The sequence below is a fragment of the Olea europaea genome, unplaced genomic scaffold, assembly GCF_002742605.1.
Source record: "Olea europaea var. sylvestris unplaced genomic scaffold, O_europaea_v1 scaffold662, whole genome shotgun sequence".
Taxonomy (NCBI): Eukaryota; Viridiplantae; Streptophyta; class Magnoliopsida; order Lamiales; family Oleaceae; genus Olea; species Olea europaea.
This window is the reverse complement of record NW_019264996.1, coordinates 49,132-71,238: the sequence shown is the minus strand read 5'-3', so window position 1 is coordinate 71,238 and position 22,107 is coordinate 49,132. Positions and strand designations below refer to the sequence as shown.

The window sequence follows — 22,107 nt, the reverse complement described above, 5'->3', positions numbered from 1 at the left end:
ATCTGCCTTAGACTCACACCGAATCAACAGACCACATCCCTAATCTCAACATATGAGAACTCTAAGTTTCACTCAAGAAAAGATCAATATACAATGATTAATAACTTTCCAAAATATCGAATGAGATGATCGATTATAGAAAATAGGGAAGACTAAAAACCCTAACTCGAGAGAGACGAAGAACTCTCTCGAACCTCACTCAAGAGTCACACAAAATGAAAAGTCACTGAGCCAACGAACAGTCCATCCTATTTATATTACCAGAACGTAAACCCTTCATCCAACGGTGGGAAATAAGCCAGGTGTCATCATCAGGCAGAATGCCATTTATAAAAGCATGTTTTCAAAACACGTTTTGTTGGCTGAAAATATGGGAGTACGAATAACATGGTTCAAGTCTCAACATAACTGAAAATTAAAACATTAGCCTACATTAAGCTTTGCATTGAATGAGTCTCCATGTCAAAACAAATCCAAAAATCAATGGAAAATACTCTGCATATCACTGGTGGTATAAGCAATTTTTCTTTCAACTTCTCCAATTTTCATTCATTGTTTTTTATCGCCTACCATCACGATTAGGTTGCTGACAAAAATTGGAGATTTCTTGTGCACTCACTTTGATTTCAAATTAGAGGTAATTTTACATATCCTTGTGTGATGTAATTCATGAAAAAAAAAACTCATAATTATTTCCATTTCGGCAGTTGTTCTTGTTTCTTTCAAACAATTGTTCTGTAGTTCACATTGATGTCTTAATCATATGTTGTCTTGTCTTTCTATCATACAAAATGTCATTCATAGCTAAATTCAACAATGTGAATAGTAATGCTGATACATAAATTTTGGTTGCAAATATTTGGTTCTTGTTGACATGATAGCAAAGGAATCAAAGGTGGATATGAGAATGTCCTGTCTGAAAATTGAGCACGTGGCTGATGTAGGAATAGCCACGATTAGGATACGAATGACGACTCATTTAAAAAAAAAAAAAAAAAGGTTGAACCCCAACTTTGAAGGCCCTCACTGCCCCGTCCCTAGAATTTTGTGAGGGAGATAAATCACGGGATGTACTCCAGCAGGTTAGAGAACAAGAGCTGTCTGTATACTGCGTCTACAAGGAGTTCAATTCCATATGTCAAGAATTGAACCCTCACACTGCGGCTGTCAGTAAGGCGTGAGCTAACATCACTCCTATTCTTTGTACTATTGGACTATGCCCGGAGGGCAATGGCAACTCATTTTTATTTATGCATGAAGTTGAAATGCAAGAATGCCTTTATCACTGCATATGCTCTATATGCAAGGCTGGCCCTAAGTCAAGGCTACCTAGGAAATGGTTTAGGGCCTCATATCTAATGAGGGCCTCCAAATGAAAACCATGATAAAAGTCCAATTAAAATAGTATAAATTTAAAAGATGGATTAATTAAAAATTTATTTAACAATAATTTATTTGGTTGATTCTAACTTAGTTCGATCTTATTCAAAATACATTTTTCTCGAATTTGATATACATAATTAATTACAAGTTATCAAACGAGTCTAATATTATTATGGTAATATGATTTAATTTGAAAAGCAATATTACACGCTTTGTAGTTTACTTTAATAAGTTATAATTTGAATTTGATTTATCCAAAATAAATTTTTCATGAGTCCATAATGTCCATAATATGATTTATCGAAAATAACTTGAATTTGCTATTTTATCTTTTGATTCGTACCAAGTCGTTGTTTAAAATGTAAATATATGATTTATTTAAATATTTTTATGCATGTAAAATTTTTTTACGTTTAAGGGCCTCGTAATTATGAGTCGCTTAGGGCCTCAAAATTCTCAGGACCGGCCCTGTCTATATGTTGACATTGTTGACATGTTAGATGACGATACATCGGTTGAACATGAAATTTTACATCACGTGACTTCATACATGTAATGCCTCGATGAAATGTAAGTCAATAAAATTGAATTTGTTTAAAGGACCAGATCTAACTTATTATGCATCCAATGTAAACTTAAATGACAAATTAAGCATACATAATACCACGTTGTATACAACTTCATCCAATACGCATTTAAACAAATTCACAAAATAGGAGTAAAATAAATTTGGATTAGATAAATTAAAAACATTTACGAACGAGATGACAAGCAAGGTTGGACCTTGCTAAAGTTGGAACAAAATTCTTTCTCATGCTCTCTGTCTTCTGGTTGATGATGTACTCCGCTTTATCACAAATAGAATGCACTGTACATTATAATAATTTAGCTAGAGAAACCATTGATGCACTTCACTGTGTACAAAACAAGATACATTTTGTATCAGTAGAATGGGGATATTTGCATTCTGCTTAGTTGCATTGCATATTACAGCTGTTTGTACACCATTAAAAAAAAAAGATATTACAAAAACATAAGAAAAAATCAAAAAAAAAAAATTTGTTGAAATTATCTATATTTAATTCTAAAAAAAATTTAAAACAATAAAAACTAATTTTTTGAAGTTAGAATCTAATGGCCAATTTTACAGGAAATCCAATTTAGGGTGACCTTAAATTTTATATTTCAGACCTTCCAATGCACTCTTGTCCATACATTCAGAAAGGGTATTAGCCTTCCACCATATACCCTTGAAGGCATAACCTGCGATTTACCTCCCTCACGATGCTCCAGGACAGGGGCGATGGAGAACCCTTAAGGTTGGGGTTCAATTTTTTTTTTTTTTTTTAGAAAGGGTATTTGTTGACTTGCCCTACATTTCCAATTTATGTACTCAGTGTTCTAATAAAAACCATGCTCTCACAGATGTTGACTCACTTTTCACCTCTTGCAAGTTGATGCCTACAATGAAGCTAGAGTACATTTTTTATCCAAGCAAGTGGGACCCATAGTCACTTGAGGGAAGTTTTGTGCATCATTGATGTGCGTCAAGAAGTTAAGGGGTTCTTTGCTTCTGACCAAAAGGTGAGTTATGATGGCCATCTCAGCCTTATTCTAGCTGTAGAGATATTATTGTTGGCTCTGATCTTTTCTTCGTTCATTAATATTTATATTAACTATAATATTGCACTTCGAGACATAATTCAGTAGAGCAAAGGAAAGGAATAATGTTATCTCACGCTTTGCTGATAACTGCAGGATTGAGGTTCGATTTCTGAAACATGAAATTTAATTCTTTGTAGGCGCAGTATACATGCACCTCTTGTTCTTTGACCTATTTGGACATATCACGCAATTTACCTCCCTCACAAAGCTCTAGGGACGGAGAGGTGGAGTCCTCAGGAGTTCAACCTTTATAATATTAGTATTTTCCTTTATTAACTTTTGCGGAACATAAAATAAATGCTTTACAATCGCAATGATATAAGTTATTCAACGTGCATCTGTCAATTGATTATTATTTCAATTTCTATATTTTCTGGAATTGATTTAGAACCTAAAGCAAAGTTCATTGCTTTCTTAAATTAGACATTATATATTCAATATTTACCAAAATGAGCAAGAACGGTGTAAGAAGTTGGGAAACAGAGAAGTAGAAGCAATGTTTTGTTATCCTTAGTAAATGTAGGGTTTGTATTTGATAATTAATGATGTTGGTTGGGCTTTAGAAAATTATCTTATGAGTAAAATAAGTACTTATCAAAAAGCTCATACATTTCAATAACGTGCTCATAAGTGCAATAAGCACATACGTTTGGTTTGCTTATGAGCTTTCTTTTGCAACAGATTACGAAAATAAAACACGGAAGTGTTTTACTTGATCTTGATGTTTAGAAAGTGCAAGGTAAATCGATAACCCACTTGTTCAACTCCAATTATATCAAAGACTATTGGGTTTTTTAACCCCAGAAATATGAAATAGATAAACAAGAAAAAAACAACCATGGAGAAGAAAAATAAAAGGAACACCAAGAATGTTTACCCAGTTCACCAAACGTCTAATCCGGGGCTTAGAGATTATTCCAAACACTAAGCACAACAGAAACCATCCAAATGGAGAGTACAGATCATGAAAAACTCTCAATGAGACCTAGATTTAATCATCGATCTACAAGCAGATCTATTAAATTGTAAACCCTAACCAAAAAATATAACTGAGAACCTCTTGCTCTTCTACAAACTCAAAAACAACCACGATTACAAGACTGATTAATTGAAGCAGCAAGAATCACATGGGATTCCACAATTATTTTGGCTTGAACCTCATAACAAATCATGGATAGAAACCAAGAAGAAGATTGAGAACTAGAAAGAGAAAAAGAAACTCAGACGAAAATCAAGGAATTAAAGTTAGCCTCAAACCGTTCCAAACTCCAAAAAGTCATGGTGGAATGACTTACTTCCACCATCCATCTAAAGAACCAGAATCCAAGTTAATAAAAGATCAAGAGCCAATCTGGGGTTGCCATGTGGCTATACATCCAAGTTGACATTTAAAAGAGTTGCTATTATTATTATTATTATTATTATTATTATTATTATTATTACGATCTTTCTCACAAAATCTAACTCCCCCTGTTGCTTAATTGTGCTTAATTGACTAATCCTACAGCATTGCACATATACCTGAAAAAGAAGTAACCTTTATCAATATTTAGCAAAGAAAAAGAGGTTTTAAACGTACCTACTTGTACAACTTTAGTCCCATATTCGAGGATTTTTTTATCGGGTTGAGTTTTAATCAAATTTACCTTACTTGCAAAAAAAATTTCTTTGATAAAGTATTGTGATATTTCACCTCAATGTGTTTGGATTTTTCATGATGGACAAGATTTTTACTAAGGGCTTGTTTGAGCCACATTATTTTCAAAAAAATACAGTCTACAACAGTGATTTGATATCATTTCAACCACACATTTTTTAATAAAATAATATTACATGCAAATCTAAAATTTTTCCTTCCTTTTTAACCACATATTTCCCATTAATTTGACATAAATAATACATTTTTCATAAAATGTGGCTCAGACATGGGCTAAGTAAAAGAACACTATGGCTATCAATAAAAATGGTAGGAGTATTACGCAAAAAGTTCAATTTTCTTAAAATTCCCTTCAACTAAATGCATTCTTTTACTACCTGAATTATAGCAACATACTCAACTTCAGTACTCGAAAAAGTTACTATAGACTGTAATTGTGATTTCGAAGTTATGCAGTTATCATCAAGTGTAAAAAATATGATGTAATAGATTTTCTTTGATCTTTATCACCAGCAAAATCTGCATCTACATATCCTTTTAAGGTCAGATTATTGGATCCCTTTTTATACACTAAACCAAGAGTTAATGTCCCATTAATATATATAAACAACCACTTTAGCCTGCCTATTGTTTTACAAGTATTAGACATAAATCTACTTAGGAAGCTAATTGCATAAGTTAGGTCTGGTCTAATGGTAGTCATAGAAAACATAACAAATCCTATGGCATTAACTTATGGGATGTTTTCCATCTTTTTCATTACCTCCTCAGTTTTTGGTAAATATTTATTTGATAGATTGGTATAGGCAGCAATAGGAATATTAACAGGTTTAGAATCTTTCGTGCCAAATTGAGTTACTACTTTGTTCAAATAGGATTGTTGAGTGAGAGTTAATCTTTCATTGTATATATTCATCTTAATAAGCATCCCTAAGATCTTTTTAGCATTTCCTAAATCATTTATATCAAATTCTAATTTTAAAAGATTTTTGTCTTGGTAGAGCTAGTAATAAGTATATCATCAACATATAACAATAAGTAAACATCATATCGACTCTTAGCAATGTTATAATACAAGCAAACATCATAATCACATCTTTTAAAACCAGTTTTGATAACATATGAATCAAACCTTTTGTACCACTGTCTGAGACTTTGTTCAAGTCCATATAATGATTTTTGCAATTTACACACAAAATTAGTTTTTTCCTTCACCTCAAATTGTTGTGGCTGAACCATGTAAATATTCTCTTCAAGTTTACCATGTAAAAAAGTTATTTTAACATCTAATTGTTCAAATTTCCAATTGAAATGAGCAACTAGTGCTAGGGTCAACCTAATGGTCCGATATTTTATCACAGGAGAAAATATTTCTTCGTAATCTATTCCTTCTTTTTGGGTAAATCCCTTGTACTTGTATGTTATGCCCTAGGTCCAATCATCCTTGGATATAAACGCTTTTAATATATAATTAATGCAATTTATGGTAGATCTATTTTTTAATTAATTAATATCCAATTAAATTAAATAATGAAGTCTGTAGATTCAAATTTTAGTAATTTGTTAATCACAAGGAGTTGTGATTGTGAGATACAAATTACATATGATTGAATTTTTAATTATTCGTGGTCGTAAGTAATGACGAGACATAGATATCGTTATTACGGATAGACCATCATGTATGACATTTTTTATTTATGAAGTAGTTGATCTCACAAGTTAAAGTGTGGTGATACTTGAATGAACACGTGGATGTTTTGTTATAGAACAAAACATTGGAGATTTGCCGAGAGATTCCACATAGATAATATCTGAGTGTCAGTGGTTAATCCCTAACATTCGATAGTGGAATTGGTCTTTTGACTTAAGGTCATCTTGTGCCTTATATGAGGATAGTCAATTTTTGACGATGTTGAATGTTGCTCTGCCAAGGGCCGCTAATACGACATCGTTCGAATATGTAAGAATCTTATGAATGTTGTAAATGACCAATAGAGGATTCTTCACTCTTAGATAGTAAGAGATTACGTTATGCATTTTATTCAATTAAGTCGATAACAAAATTCTTAGCCAAAGTGTACTCATAAGTCGAAAATGAGTTTCGACTTATATTGACTTAATAGTAGAATGGAAGATATGATCGATAATCGATATTGACACACTTCCATATCTCGTAATTGATCAGATCTTATTGACGAAGGGTTTATAGTTCACGACAAAGGAACAAGTTTGATTTTGTTATACCACGTGACATTTCCCATCACATGTATTGCACTGACATATTGCTAGATGTCAATTTGGGACGGTGAGTGTGAATTGGTGATAAATTAAAAGAGTATTTTAATTTATCAATTTTGATTAAATCAAAATAATATTTCACATTGTTAGGTATCGTGATCGAGATCCTGATGGGTCGACACAAAAGGAGAACTGGAAGATTGTGATTTGTCAATTAATTAATAAGCGTTAGATAAATCAATTAGTTGAGTTTCTTATTTATAGGCCCGAATTAATTAATTGGATTAATTAATTCACGAACTGGATTTAATTAAATGGTTTAATTAAATATTAGACCGGGTCAGGCTAAACCCGTTTGGGTTTATATAAATAAGTGATTAGGATTTTCAATTTGTAGGGTTTTTTCATTCTTGCTAGCACAAGAAGAGAAAATCTTGGTTCCTACAATTTTGTTCTCTATGTGGATTAACATTGGAAGTTGAACAATCGGACAACTGTGAATGACGAATCAAGATTGTTGGAACGAAAAAATAGAAAAAGAGTTTGCACATCTTTTAAAATGTACAATTTATATCTAAACATAAAGAGATCTTTAGTGGGAATTGAAATATGTTTTAATTTTTCGCTGCACATATTAAGTAGATTCCCAACAGTACCTTAAGGGATTAGTAAGATTATTTTCCTCTTTTAATTTTTAAATCCATTTGCATTGAACAATCCTATGATTCTTGGGTTTCACAACTAGTTTCCAAGTCTTATTCTCAATTAAAGACTGCATCTCTTCTTCCATTGCTCTCTCCCAATTTCTAGATTTTGGCCCTCCAATGCTTCTTCAAAAGAAGCAGGTTCGGATTATTCAATGACCTCACAAAAAATTAAGGCAAAATCTATAAGGTTCTGAGATTCATATCTAGTGTTAGGTTTCACCTGCTTTCTTTCTTTATATGTGACTAGTTAGTAGTTTTGAATAGAAGTATCTAAAGAGGTGTCAATCTGATCTTCAAATTCAGTTTCTATCTGAGGTTATGATTCTCCAACTTCACCTTTATCAAGTTCTCCTTCATGTTCTTCAATTGGGGTGTTATTAGCTTCAGTATTTTCAATTTGAGCGATGCTTAATTTGGTTAGCTTCACATCATTTTGAGACATTATTTTCAGACTCTTTGGAAGCTTCAACTTTATATTTTAAGCATGACATCTTAGATTCATTAAACTGTTAAAAATTTTAATACCTTGAACCCCTAACACCCACAACCTATAACCCTTTACTTCTTCAAGGTATTCCAACATAACACATATTGTTGCCCTAGGGTCTAGTTTCCCTTCAATTTGATGTGTATAAGCTGCATACCCAAATACGTTGATGTAAGATAGGTTTGGTAGCTTTCTAGTCCATAGTCCTAGGGAGTTTTAAATTCAACAGAACTAGATGGTGATTTGCTTATTAGATATGCTACTGTACACATTACTTCAGCCCGAAAACCTTTAGCAAGCTCTGAACTGATCAACATACGTTTGACCTTATTAATTAAATTTGTGTTTATTCTTTTGGTCATCCCATTTTGTTGAGGTGTATGTTTAACAATCCTATGTCTCATTATCATTTTCTGTTTGTAGAAGTTGTCAAACTCAAAGTTACAAAACTTAAGACCATTATCAGTTTTTAGAGTTTTTATCTTTTTATTCATTTGGTTCTCAACTATATTCTGAACTGAGTCATTATCTTTTTATTCATTTGGTTTTCAACTATATTCCGAACTTTTGAAAAACTTCAAATTTAATATTTGTACGATAAATCCAAACCTTTTTGAAATAGTTATCAATAATAGATAAGAAGTATTATTTCCTCCAAATGTGGGATGACTTTCAAGTCCCCATAAAGTCAGCATGGACATTGTCTAAAGGTTTCTTGGTGATATGTTAACCTTCTCAAAGATTTGCCTAATACACAACTTTCACAAAGGTCCAATATTTTAATTAAATATTTTCCAATTAACTTTTGATTATTTAAAGATTTTTGCCCTTTATTCCCAATATGTCCTATTCTCTTATACTTAAGTTGAGTTTTATTTTCAGTAATAGTGAAGAGATTGGAATTAGGAATTGTTATTGTATTGCCAGCAAGTTAGTACGATACATTCCTTTCTGGTCCTCTTATCACAATCAGGGCGCCCTTCATAATTTTTAGTATTCTGTTGTCATTTTTAAGATATGTTCCTCATCTACACAAATCCCTAAAGATATAAGATCTCTTTTTATTTTAGATTAGGAAAATGTCTTACATTTATAGAGCCATCATGCATTTTTATGGCAATATCACCAATTCCAATAAAATTTTGTGAGTTAGTTATTCCTCATGTAAACCTTCCTATGTTCTATTTCTTTGTAAATATAAAACAAAGATTCATTATTCATTAAAATTCTGTTCATCATTCTATCGCCCCATTTTGTTGGGTGCATGTTTAATAGTCCTCTGTCTCATCATCCTTTTTCTGTTTGTAGGAATTGTCAAACTCGAACTTACAAAACTCAAGATCATTGTCAGTTTTTAGAGTTTTTAACTTTTTATTCAATTGTTTTTCAACCATATTCTAAAATTTTGAAAAGTTTTAGCTTTAATTTTTAAAGTATATACCCAAGCTTTTTTTGGAATGATCATCAATAATAGATAAGAAGTATTATTTCCACCAAATGTGGGATGACTTTTAGGTGTCCATAAGTTAGCATGGACATAGTCTAAAGGTCTCTTAGTGATATGTTAACCTGTCTCAAAGCTCACTTTGTGACTTTTGCCTAAAACACAGTTTTCACGAAAGTCCAATAATTCATTTAATTCTTTTCTAAGTAACTTTTGATTACGTAAATATTTTAGCCCTTTAATCCCGATGTGCTCTATTCTCTTATGCCAAAAATCAGTTTTATTTTCAGCAGTAGTGAAGATGTTGGAATCGAGAACTGTGATTTTATTCCTTGCAAGGTAGTACAATACATTCCTTTTATGTCCTTTCATCACAATCAGGGAGCCCTTCATAATTTTCAATATTTGTTGTCAAATTTGAAGATATGTTCTTCATCTACAAGAATCCCTAAAGACATAAGATTTCTTTTTAGATTAAGAACATATCTTACATTCATAGAGCCATCATGCATTTTTATGGCAATATCACCAATTCCAACAATAATCTGTTGGTTATTGTCCCCTATGTAAACCTTCCTAGGTTCTCTTTGTAATTATAAAACCAAAATTTTATAAGACACATATGAAAGGTACACTCTGAGTCTAATATCCAATTCTTATTAATTTCTTTACTGGATACAATCATAACATGCTGACTGTCAATTTCAGATTCAATAGTGTTGTTGTTTAACCCCCCCTTCCCATTCTGTTCTTTTTGTTTCCTTTTCAACACAAAACAATCTCTCTTGAAGTGTCTCAACTTCTCACAATTGCAACACTTATTGCTTTTATCTCTAGACTTTGATCTACATTTGGAATTTTCTTTTCCCTACTTGGTTTGAAAATTATTTTGTCTCTTTTCACTCCTCCTTCTTACAACCATGCTCTATTCTCTAGGGTTAGATTTTGATTCCTTCATAATTTCTAAATCCCTAGATCTTAAAGCATTAACTTCTATGGCTTTTTTTAGTTTATCTTAAGTATTTTATAGCATTCCTGAATTCTTTACGAGAATCAGGCAATGAATTTAATAAAATCACATCAAGGTCTTCATCATCATCACACAAGGTAACAATTAAGGGGTAAACAAGTATAGTATACCCCAAGAATAGATATATGCAATTCAAGTCAAAATATCCATACAAGGAATATATCACATGCATATATTGTCTATCAAGTATCAACAGAAATTATTGTATAGAAGTCCAAATGTCAGAAAATTATCACCATACTGTTTTAAACAGTAAAAAAACACTTAGCTAATCCCAATTAGAAGCAATGAAACTCCTCTTAATCACCGGGAGATCATAATATTTGGCGTATGGCCTTATATCATATTGCCTTCTCACAACTAGAAAAAAGTCAGATCATTCAATTGATAAAACCAGTACTCCAAAAAAGATTTTGACCCCAAAAAACTGTTATTAGAAAAATTTGCAGTCCTAGAAATCCCAAAGCCTCTAATACTAGTCGTTAGGTTTTAACCCTAAAAATATGAAATTGGTAAACAAGAAAAACACAACCACAGAGCAGAAAAATAAAAGGAACATTAAGAATGTTCACCCAGTTCAACAAACGACTAATTTGAGAGGTTCAGAGACTAGTCCAAACACTAAGCACAACAGAAACCCTCCAAAGAGAAGTACAGATCATGAAAAACTCAATCAGACCCAGATTTAATCATTGATCTGCAAGCAAATCTCTTAAATCGTAAACCCTAACGAAAAAATATAACCAAGAACCTCTTGCTCTTCCATTGACTCAAAAATAGCCACTACTACAGGCCTGATTTACTGTAGCAACATAAAGCACACAGGATTCCATGATTATTTTGGCTAGAACCTCATAAGAAATCACATATCGAAACCAAGAATATGATTGAGAACTAGATAGAGAAAAATAAACTCAAACGAAATGCCAGGAATTAAAGTTAGCCTCAAACTACTCTAAACCACAAACAGTAATAGTGGAATAACTTATTCTAAGACGTAGATTATATCCAATGGTCTATCATCCATATAAAGAAGCACAATCCAAGTTGAAGATTGAGAGCCGATATGGGGTTACCATGTGGCCATCCATCCAAGTTGGCATTTAAAAAGTCCATTTTTGAGAAACTTGTTTTTGTAAATTGAGAGCCGATATGAGGTTACCATGTGGCCATCCATCCAAGTTGGCATTTAAAAAGTCGTCATTTTTGAGAAACTTGTTTTTGTTTTACAAAAAACAAGTCAAACGAATCCAATTATTTCAATTCGGGCTTAAAAATAAGTCGACACATACTTTAAGAGACATTTTTGGATGAATTTTTGGCTTATAAGATAGTTTGACTAGCTTAAAAACCCAACCAAGCATGTTTATAACGTATTTTACTCAAATTTGGGTCAGTGTGGTTTGCCCTACTTGACACTACTATGACATGGTATTACGTCTTTGTTTGAGTTAGCTATAAAAATTAAATTTTTAATAAATTTGATCGAAGTTTAGAATATTTTCAAGAGACTCTTTATTTGTAAAGATCGTCTTTTATAATTTTAAAAGTATCTATAAATTTAGAGAGTAAAAATTTTGAAGTATTCCAATACTCTTTATATTTATCACTTAGTTTTACTAGTTTTAAAAAATATTTATTATTTTTCTCTATCTTTTGTTTTAACTAAGCCACGTTTGTTCCCCATTGAATTCAATTTTATTTTTCTCTCTCCTATTTTCAATCACACAATCTTGCATAAAATAATATTACACGTAAACTGTTTTTCCTTTTTTTTTTCAACCACTCATTCACACAAAAAAAAAAAACAACTATTTCCCCATTTTAATTTGAAAAAATAGGGGCCAAATGGGGGCTAACTTTTCTCTATATACTATATTATTTACCTTCATTGAAAATTGAAATATTTTTACCATATTTAATTATTGAGAGTGAATGAAGCTCTCTAAATTTAGATAGTCAAATTCACTCTCTAAATTAAAATGTTCATTTAAAGAGTCTCTTAAAACATGATTTTAAGAATAGATAACACTAGTTGTATATAATTTTTTGTACATTAATATATTAATACATTCACATGGGGTGAGACCCACTCAAATAAAATATTCGAAGAGGCCTCACTCCTTGTGAGCGTGAAACATTTTGATGTACAAAAAGTTATGTACACCAAGATAGCCCCTTAAAAATTGACTCTTTAAAATGAAAAACATTTCATGTTTAAAGAGTATTTTGAAAATACCTTCATGAAATGTGCGTTTGAAATAAATTACAAGTATTATAGAATGTTTCATTAAACGAAGAAAAAGTAAATATTAAGTGCTTGTTTGGTAGGAATTTTGTTAATTGATTTTTTTATTGTTAGAGATAAAGTGGGTCCTATTTATGAGAGAAGAATTCAAAAATGACGACTGAAATAATGAAATAACAATAAAAAATTTAATTTTAATTGAATTAAAATTTCTACCAAATATACTCTAAAAATAGCGAGGGCCGAAGTGGTCAAATATCAAATATAGGGGGGGTGGGGGGAATCATACCTAGGTGGCTACATTTATATGGAAAGTTGAAAATTGTGTGCAATCAAATCAAAAAATTAATATCTATAACGTTTTTGATAGCTGGTAGCTGGAAGATAAAGTAGCATTTGTTACTCGCATGCATTATTATTAATATTATTACATCAGCCTCGTGAGTTGCATAAATGTTTTCTCCGGAACATCTCTCAAGACATCAAACTATTATGATCTGATCCAACCCTGTCTGTACGTGAATCCAAAATCTAAATGTTTCGTACTGTTTCGGTTCCCATATAATAGCCCACCTTTCTTAAAAGTCTTCTGTATGCTCGCAAGCCTATATGTGTATTTAGCAGCTATTGCAGACCTTATGGTTGAGTGAATTGACTATTGAGAGTAAAAAATGATAAAGAAAAAAAATAGGGTTGGAGCTAAACATGCGAAAAAGATTTGATTTGGATGTTTTTGTAGGCTAATTCTTATACACAGTATGTTCATCCACTATAGCATGTATTTGTAATGAGTATAAGTACAGTGGCAGTGGAAGAAAGCATTACATCAATCTGTTTTCTGTGATTCTATCTTTAAATGAGATCCAAGCTCCTTGAAGACTTACTGGTGTGCTTCGGGTTGGTTCTAGTTCGTTATGATTCTTTTTGGAAGGACCATAGAGTCCATATCTACTCTGTCATCAAGGGCCAAACGAATTGAATTAACGAAAATGGTGAATCCAGTACTATATAATATTTCGAACCAAATTTTTATTGTTTCTCGGGGTTCTGGTACTCGAAATCTTGGTGGAGTATTTATTTTATGTAGAATGATTTTCTGGGATTTTTTCAGGTGCCCTTTGATACAATTCCTCAGTGGCTTGAAGTACTTCTAGGCGAAAAGTTCTTCAATTCATGTCTGTTTCACAAATATGAGAAGAAAAATGAAGAGAACACGTTTTGTTTGGACTGTTGCATTTGTCTATGCACTCACTGCTTGCCTTCTCACCAAAGTCATCGTCTTCTACAGGTTGGTCTATACATTAATAATTGTTTCAAAAATGAAAAATCTTCACTCCCATGTTCTAGTTTTTTGAAATTTATTTTCTGAATTCAGATTAGAAGATACGTTTATCAAGATGTTTTACGCGTGAAAGATGCTGAGAAGTTAATAGATTGCTCACTTGTTCAAGTAAGTTAAGTCTATACTTCATTTTATTTTCATATTTCGTGGTTTAATTCTTTGTGCGTTAGCTTCAATTGTGTACATGGCTCAAATTTTTGGTGCAATTCAATGCAGTCATACACAACTAACAGTGCAAAAGTGGTGTTCTTGAACCAAAGGCCAATAACAAGGCATTTCAAAACCTCAGGCAACTTCTGTAACATATGTGACAGAAATCTCCAAGAGCCTTACCTCTTCTGCTCCATCTCTTGCAAGGTCAATTTTAAAATTACTACGGTCGATATTGAATTTTACTTGGCAGTCTTATAGTCTACTTAGAGAAATCTAAAATCTGCTAATCAAGAGCTCGATTAGTCCAACCACCGATCGCGTAGGCTAATCAAGCTCTTTATTTAAACTTTGCTCACTCGCTCGAATGCTAATGTACGCAAAAATAGAATTTCTCCCTTCTGAGAAAAACTCACCATTTTTCGTTATCTGCAGGTGCATTACATGGCCTGCAACTTAAATAAACACCACCTATCCAATCATGATACTCCGCTACATCTTGAAGATGATCAAATGACACAAGATTCAGTCCCTAAATTGCCCATTTCTCCGAGAACTTCATCTGGTTCACGTTCAAGTGAGGCAACAAAATCCAAGGCGACAACTGAATCTGTAAAAAGGAAACGTAGTGACACTTTGGTTTCTCCAAATGGTCACCGGTTAACATCCTTATGTTCGTCTGAAATGACATTTGCTATGAATAGACGAAAGGGTGTGCCCCATAGGTCCCCTTTATGTTAGATTTGGAAAATATGATTGTCTTTGATAATTTGATTTGTGCGAGTTTTTCTAGATATGTCATATAAAGGATATATATATAATAATATAATATTTATATAACAGTGTTTTCTATTTCCCAACTTCTAGATTTCTTGTCTTATTTCTTTATTTATTTTTGGGACCTTTTTCTGTATTTGACTATATGATTTTTTAGGTTCATGTTTCCTTTCATTTGGTGCAATTTATATGAGCTTAAAAGAAATTAAGATCCGTTTGATTGTAAGAATGAAATTTGGGTGAAAAGAAAACGAATTTTAAGAAATTGAATTGTCTAGAACTTGTTTTACAAGAAATTATTAATTAAATGTGTTTAATTGATATAATTTTTATCTATAAAATGTTCTTTTGGTGTTTACCTGATTTTTTCCCCATGAAAATTGTTAATTAAATGGATAAAATTCATTATAATTGTGGATATAATTTATTTCCTTTGTCAAAAAAATAAAAATAAAATGAAAAACTCAATTCTCACCAAAATAAAAGGAAATTGAATTTCTTAAAAACTAAGAAAATTGGTCGGAGGGGGGAGGGGGGGTTGGAAAACCCATGAAATTTGGGTGTCATCAAACATATATTTTTGGGTGAAAATAAAAATTTTCCATGAAAAAGACAAAGTATCAAACAGGCCCTTAGATAAAATATCTAATACATGTATTCACATGCAATTCTACAAATAGGAAATTTGGATTTCTAAAGCTTTTCACGGCTGCACTTTTATGAAAAAACCTAAGCTCCTTCGGATTTGAACCGATGACTTACGCCTTACCGTTTTAGGCTGAAGTATCTGGGTATGGAATGATTTTCACCCCCTTGTTCGCTTACATTCCCTCGGGCTAGGTTCCATTGTTGAAACTCGACAACCAACCTTTACCTTAGCAGTAATAGAGATAGCATAGTTGTAGACAGGAGCAGGGCGGATACTAAAGAAAGGAGTGGCGTCACAGGCAACTTCACTCCATGCATCCTTTGGTTGTGAGCTCGAAATAAGGAAAGGCCCCATAGGTGAACTGCAATATAGAGTCATAAATAGGGTGCCCGCTAAAAGAGGGAAAAGTGACTTCCATCAAGTGGTCGTGGGTACCCATTTTTAGATCTTCTTCCCAATCTGCTCATCTTGAATTTTAAAAGATCCAACACTTTTTTATTTGTCAAGCACCATTGAAATGGATGAAACTTTATTTGGCAAGAACCATTGCTACTTCAAATCAAGTTGAGTATCGAATTGTGTGCACTATTTTTTTCACATGCTTAGCACATAGGTTCATTATTTTGTAACTTTTGATCCTTTTAATCCATATTTTCTTCATTTTGCACCAATTATCTTCAAAATGAGTTTTGAGCTATATATATATATATATATATATATATATATATCGAATTGTGTGCACTATTTTTTTCACATGCTTAGCACATAGGTTCATTATTTTGTAACTTTTGATCCTTTTAATCCATATTTTCTTCATTTTGCACCAATTATCTTCAAAATGAGTTTTGAGCTATATATATATATATATATATATATATATATATCGAATTGTGTGCACTATTTTTTTCACATGCTTAGCACATAGGTTCATTATTTTGTAACTTTTGATCCTTTTAATCCATATTTTCTTCATTTTGCACCAATTATCTTCAAAATGAGTTTTGAGCTATATATATATATATATATATATATATATATATCGAATTGTGTGCACTATTTTTTTCACATGCTTAGCACATAGGTTCATTATTTTGTAACTTTTGATCCTTTTAATCCATATTTTCTTCATTTTGCACCAATTATCTTCAAAATGAGTTTTGAGCTATATATATATATATATATATATATATATATATCGAATTGTGTGCACTATTTTTTTCACATGCTTAGCACATAGGTTCATTATTTTGTAACTTTTGATCCTTTTAATCCATATTTTCTTCATTTTGCACCAATTATCTTCAAAATGAGTTTTGAGCTATATATATATATATATATATATATATATATATCGAATTGTGTGCACTATTTTTTTCACATGCTTAGCACATAGGTTCATTATTTTGTAACTTTTGATCCTTTTAATCCATATTTTCTTCATTTTGCACCAATTATCTTCAAAATGAGTTTTGAGCTATATATATATATATATATATATATATATATATCGAATTGTGTGCACTATTTTTTTCACATGCTTAGCACATAGGTTCATTATTTTGTAACTTTTGATCCTTTTAATCCATATTTTCTTCATTTTGCACCAATTATCTTCAAAATGAGTTTTGAGCTATATATATATATATATATATATATATATATATCGAATTGTGTGCACTATTTTTTTCACATGCTTAGCACATAGGTTCATTATTTTGTAACTTTTGATCCTTTTAATCCATATTTTCTTCATTTTGCACCAATTATCTTCAAAATGAGTTTTGAGCTATATATATATATATATATATATATATATATATCGAATTGTGTGCACTATTTTTTTCACATGCTTAGCACATAGGTTCATTATTTTGTAACTTTTGATCCTTTTAATCCATATTTTCTTCATTTTGCACCAATTATCTTCAAAATGAGTTTTGAGCTATATATATATATATATATATATATATATATATCGAATTGTGTGCACTATTTTTTTCACATGCTTAGCACATAGGTTCATTATTTTGTAACTTTTGATCCTTTTAATCCATATTTTCTTCATTTTGCACCAATTATCTTCAAAATGAGTTTTGAGCTATATATATATATATATATATATATATATATATCGAATTGTGTGCACTATTTTTTTCACATGCTTAGCACATAGGTTCATTATTTTGTAACTTTTGATCCTTTTAATCCATATTTTCTTCATTTTGCACCAATTATCTTCAAAATGAGTTTTGAGCTATATATATATATATATATATATATATATATATCGAATTGTGTGCACTATTTTTTTCACATGCTTAGCACATAGGTTCATTATTTTGTAACTTTTGATCCTTTTAATCCATATTTTCTTCATTTTGCACCAATTATCTTCAAAATGAGTTTTGAGCTATATATATATATATATATATATATATATATATCGAATTGTGTGCACTATTTTTTTCACATGCTTAGCACATAGGTTCATTATTTTGTAACTTTTGATCCTTTTAATCCATATTTTCTTCATTTTGCACCAATTATCTTCAAAATGAGTTTTGAGCTATATATATATATATATATATATATATATATATCGAATTGTGTGCACTATTTTTTTCACATGCTTAGCACATAGGTTCATTATTTTGTAACTTTTGATCCTTTTAATCCATATTTTCTTCATTTTGCACCAATTATCTTCAAAATGAGTTTTGAGCTATATATATATATATATATATATATATATATATCGAATTGTGTGCACTATTTTTTTCACATGCTTAGCACATAGGTTCATTATTTTGTAACTTTTGATCCTTTTAATCCATATTTTCTTCATTTTGCACCAATTATCTTCAAAATGAGTGGAATGAGCCTAAAAATGATGAAGACGTCCTGTGTGCAAGATGTAAAGGAGAAATAAGTGCAAATACTGAGAAATCAGGGATATGGCAGCATCACCATCGCCCTAATTTTTTTCCCAAACGCTAAGCCTTTTAGAGGGCGAGGTATATCATTCTATAGGGGACCGCCTTTTGAGAGGCAGTTCAGGTCAATAAATAATGGGAGAACATTCAGGCCGCAACCTCGCCAACCAAATGTATGGCATTCATTCCAGTATAATGCAGGAAAGGTGATACTCTTCAACGAGATGACTAGAATCCAACAAATGCATTTTCAACGGAATTATAGATGAATGATGAGGCAACAATAGGGAGTACCACATCCTAAGGCGCCTAAACTACTCAAAGTAGCCAATCAAAATGTGCTCGAAGACAGTGAAGAGACTGGTATAGGTGAATCGATGGAAGAAGTACCAGAGAATTCTTCTAGGAGATCGAAGTTTGAGCGAGACAGAAGGGATGAAGAAGATCCAGATCAACCCCTTACTATTCAGTTCGGTACGTTACCTCCTGTCATGGCTAATAACTATTTACTAGCCAATGAGTTCAAGAACAAAGAGAAAGAAGAAGAAGAAAGGGAGGATAACGAAGAAGAAGCATGTGTGCTGGAATGTGAAGAAGGTCAAACTTCTAGAGGGGCCTACAATGATAAAGAAGATGATGGTATGACGGACATCGAAGAGGAAATTAATTTGGAAGCAGAAAGAAGAAAGAGAGGAGTATCGCGAAATACCTTGTTGAAGCAACTACATAAAGAAGGTGTTCGTGAAGTGGATTTGTTGGGAGAACCATCTGGGTGTTCTTTCGATTATTATGTGTTGTATGAGACACCCAAAAGAAAAAGGAGAGTACCTCGCTCTGAAAAGTATGGGTCACCTCCAAGAATATTGCCTCCTCCCACAGGTTGGGTAACCGAAGAAGAAGCATTAGAAAACAATAAAAAGGAAATTCAGGAAGCGGAAGCTCAGTGCGATATACTGCACGTTGACTTATCACAAAAGGATAATTCAACAGAGAACAAGCAGGAAGTGGAAATAGATGCTGCCGAAAATGTTATTTTTAAGAGACCAGCCATGAAGTTAACTAAACACTTGAGGTCATTGTACATTAAGGCTTTAGTTAACGGTATACCTGTGGTGAAAGTATTTATCGATAATGGAGCAGCTATAAACACCATTCCATCTAGGATGATGAGGAAATTTGCAAAGACAGAAAGTGATATGATTCCAACAGAAGTCATCCTTACAAGTTTCAATGGTGGAGCAACTTCAACTAAAGGGGTTATGCCATTGGACCTAACTATAGGGACAACTACTAGGACCACTGTCTTCTTCGTAATAGATGGTCCTACTAGTTACAATGTGTTATTAGGAAGGGATTGGATACACGGAAGTCGCTACATCCTTTCATCGCTCCATCAATGCCTGATTTTCTGGAATGACAAAGGTGAAGCAGAAGTGGTGTAGGCAGATCATAAACCTTTTGTCGTAGAAGCAAACTCAGTGGAAAGGTTCACGTACGAAGGAAATTACGGACCTGTCAGAGTAGTCTAAGATGGAGAAAAACTCAAATTGTTGCACGGAGCGAAGAGTCATTTTCAGTAGATGCACTCACTGAAATGTTCAGTCAAATGAGGCCAAACATAGTCGCCCTAGAAGAGCCAGTAATTGGCAAAAAAGTAATCAAGAAGTTTTAAATGAGTTGTAAGCAACAAAGACAAATGGCCAATGTTCAGGCCTTCAAACCCAAATTAATGGCTTTCAATAAAGAATGTAAAGACAAGAAAGAAAAAGCAGCCTTAAAAGCATTGGGAGACAAATTGATAGTGTTAGAGTTGGAACAAAGTATTGGCCGAGAAGTCAACAAGGTAGATTGTTTAGAAGAAGAAGTGTCTATAAGAGAAATGAACGATGAAGTAATGAGGATCACCAAGCCTGGATACGCTCAAGCACAAGACCTTCTGATTAAAGTGAATATTAACAATGAAGGGAAAGACTGCCCAACATTCGTCAGCCAGATGCTCGATCAAGAGGTTAGTCGTAAATTAATCGCTTTATTAAAGGAATATAAGGATTGTGTTATCTTCGAAATATGAACATATGCCTGGTTTAGATAGAGATCTGGTGGAATATAGATTGCCAACCAAGCCAAATTTTAAACATCCTAGGCCCTTTGCTCCCAATGTACTTCATGAGATTAAGAAAGAAATAAAACGATTATTAAAAGTAGACTTTATTAGAACAGTCAGATATGTCGAGTGGTTGTCCAATATCGTGCAAGTACTAAAAAAGAATGGTAAATTAAGGGTGTGCATAGACTTTAGGAACCTAAACATAGCCACACCCAGAGATGAATATCCAATGCCTACGGTAGATTCTTTAGTAGACTCGACAGCCAGACACGTAATATATTCCTTCATGGATGGGTATTCAGGATACAATCAAATTTATATAGCTGAGGAAGATATACATAAAACTGCCTTCAGATGCCCTGGATCTAGGATGTTTTGAATGGGTAGTTATGCCTTTCGGCCTGAGAAATGCAGGAGTGACTTATCAAAGGGCAATGAACTTGATTTTTCATCATATGATAAGCAAGTTTGTTGAGGTATATATAGATGATATAGTGATCAAATCCATTAAAGAAGAGGACCATTTTGAACAATTGAGATGTTTATTTGAGCGAATGAGCAATATAAATTAAAATTGAATCCCTTAAAATGTGCATTTGGTGTTAATGCATGAAACTTCCTTGGTTTCTTAGTACACAAAAGGGGGATTGAACTTGATAAAAATAAAGTAAATGCCATTTTAGAGGCCAAACCACCTAACAATAAAAAAGAATTGCAAAGGTTTCTTGGCCAAGTAAACTTTTTAAGACGCTTTATTTCTAACTGTGCAGGGCGAACTAAAGCTTTTTCGCCGCTTTTAAAGCTGAAAAATCAGGACAAATTCGTCTGGAAAAAAGAGCATCAAAAGGCTTTTGAAAGCCTAAAGACATATTTATCAAGTCCACCAGTGTTGGTGTTACTGATCCAAAGACGGCCAATGAAAGTGTATATATTGGCTGAACAAGAATCAATAGTTGGAATGGTCGCGCAAGAAGACCAATTTGGTAAAGAAAGGGCGATTTACTACTTGAGTAGACGATTAACAAAATGTGAATATAATTACTCTGCCATTGAAAAATTATGTCTTGCATTGTATTTCACATGTACGAAATTAAGGGCTTATTTATTGCCCGTAACCGTTTATTTGATTTCTAGAGTAAATTTGGCTAAGTATATGGTCTCTCGTTCTATTTTACACCAAAGGCTAGGCCTTTGGATTTTAGTATTATCAGAATTCAAAATACAATACATACCCTAAAAGGTAATAAAAAATTAGGCTTTGCCTAACTTTCTGGCCGATCATCCATGCCT

The 22,107-nt window shown here is 32.4% G+C and overlaps 1 protein-coding gene across 1 annotated transcript; it reads left to right on the top strand.

Annotated features, from left to right (window-relative positions):
* Positions 1–13,396: 13,396 nt before the first annotated feature.
* LOC111390242 lies at positions 13,397–15,185 on the top strand. Its single transcript, XM_023015255.1, has 5 exons — positions 13,397–13,851; positions 13,971–14,147; positions 14,235–14,309; positions 14,418–14,558; positions 14,787–15,185. Exons 1-5 carry the CDS (start codon positions 13,774–13,776, stop codon positions 15,090–15,092), a joined length of 777 nt encoding a protein of 258 aa, XP_022871023.1. The 5' UTR covers positions 13,397–13,773; the 3' UTR covers positions 15,093–15,185.
* Positions 15,186–22,107: the final 6,922 nt, after the last annotated feature.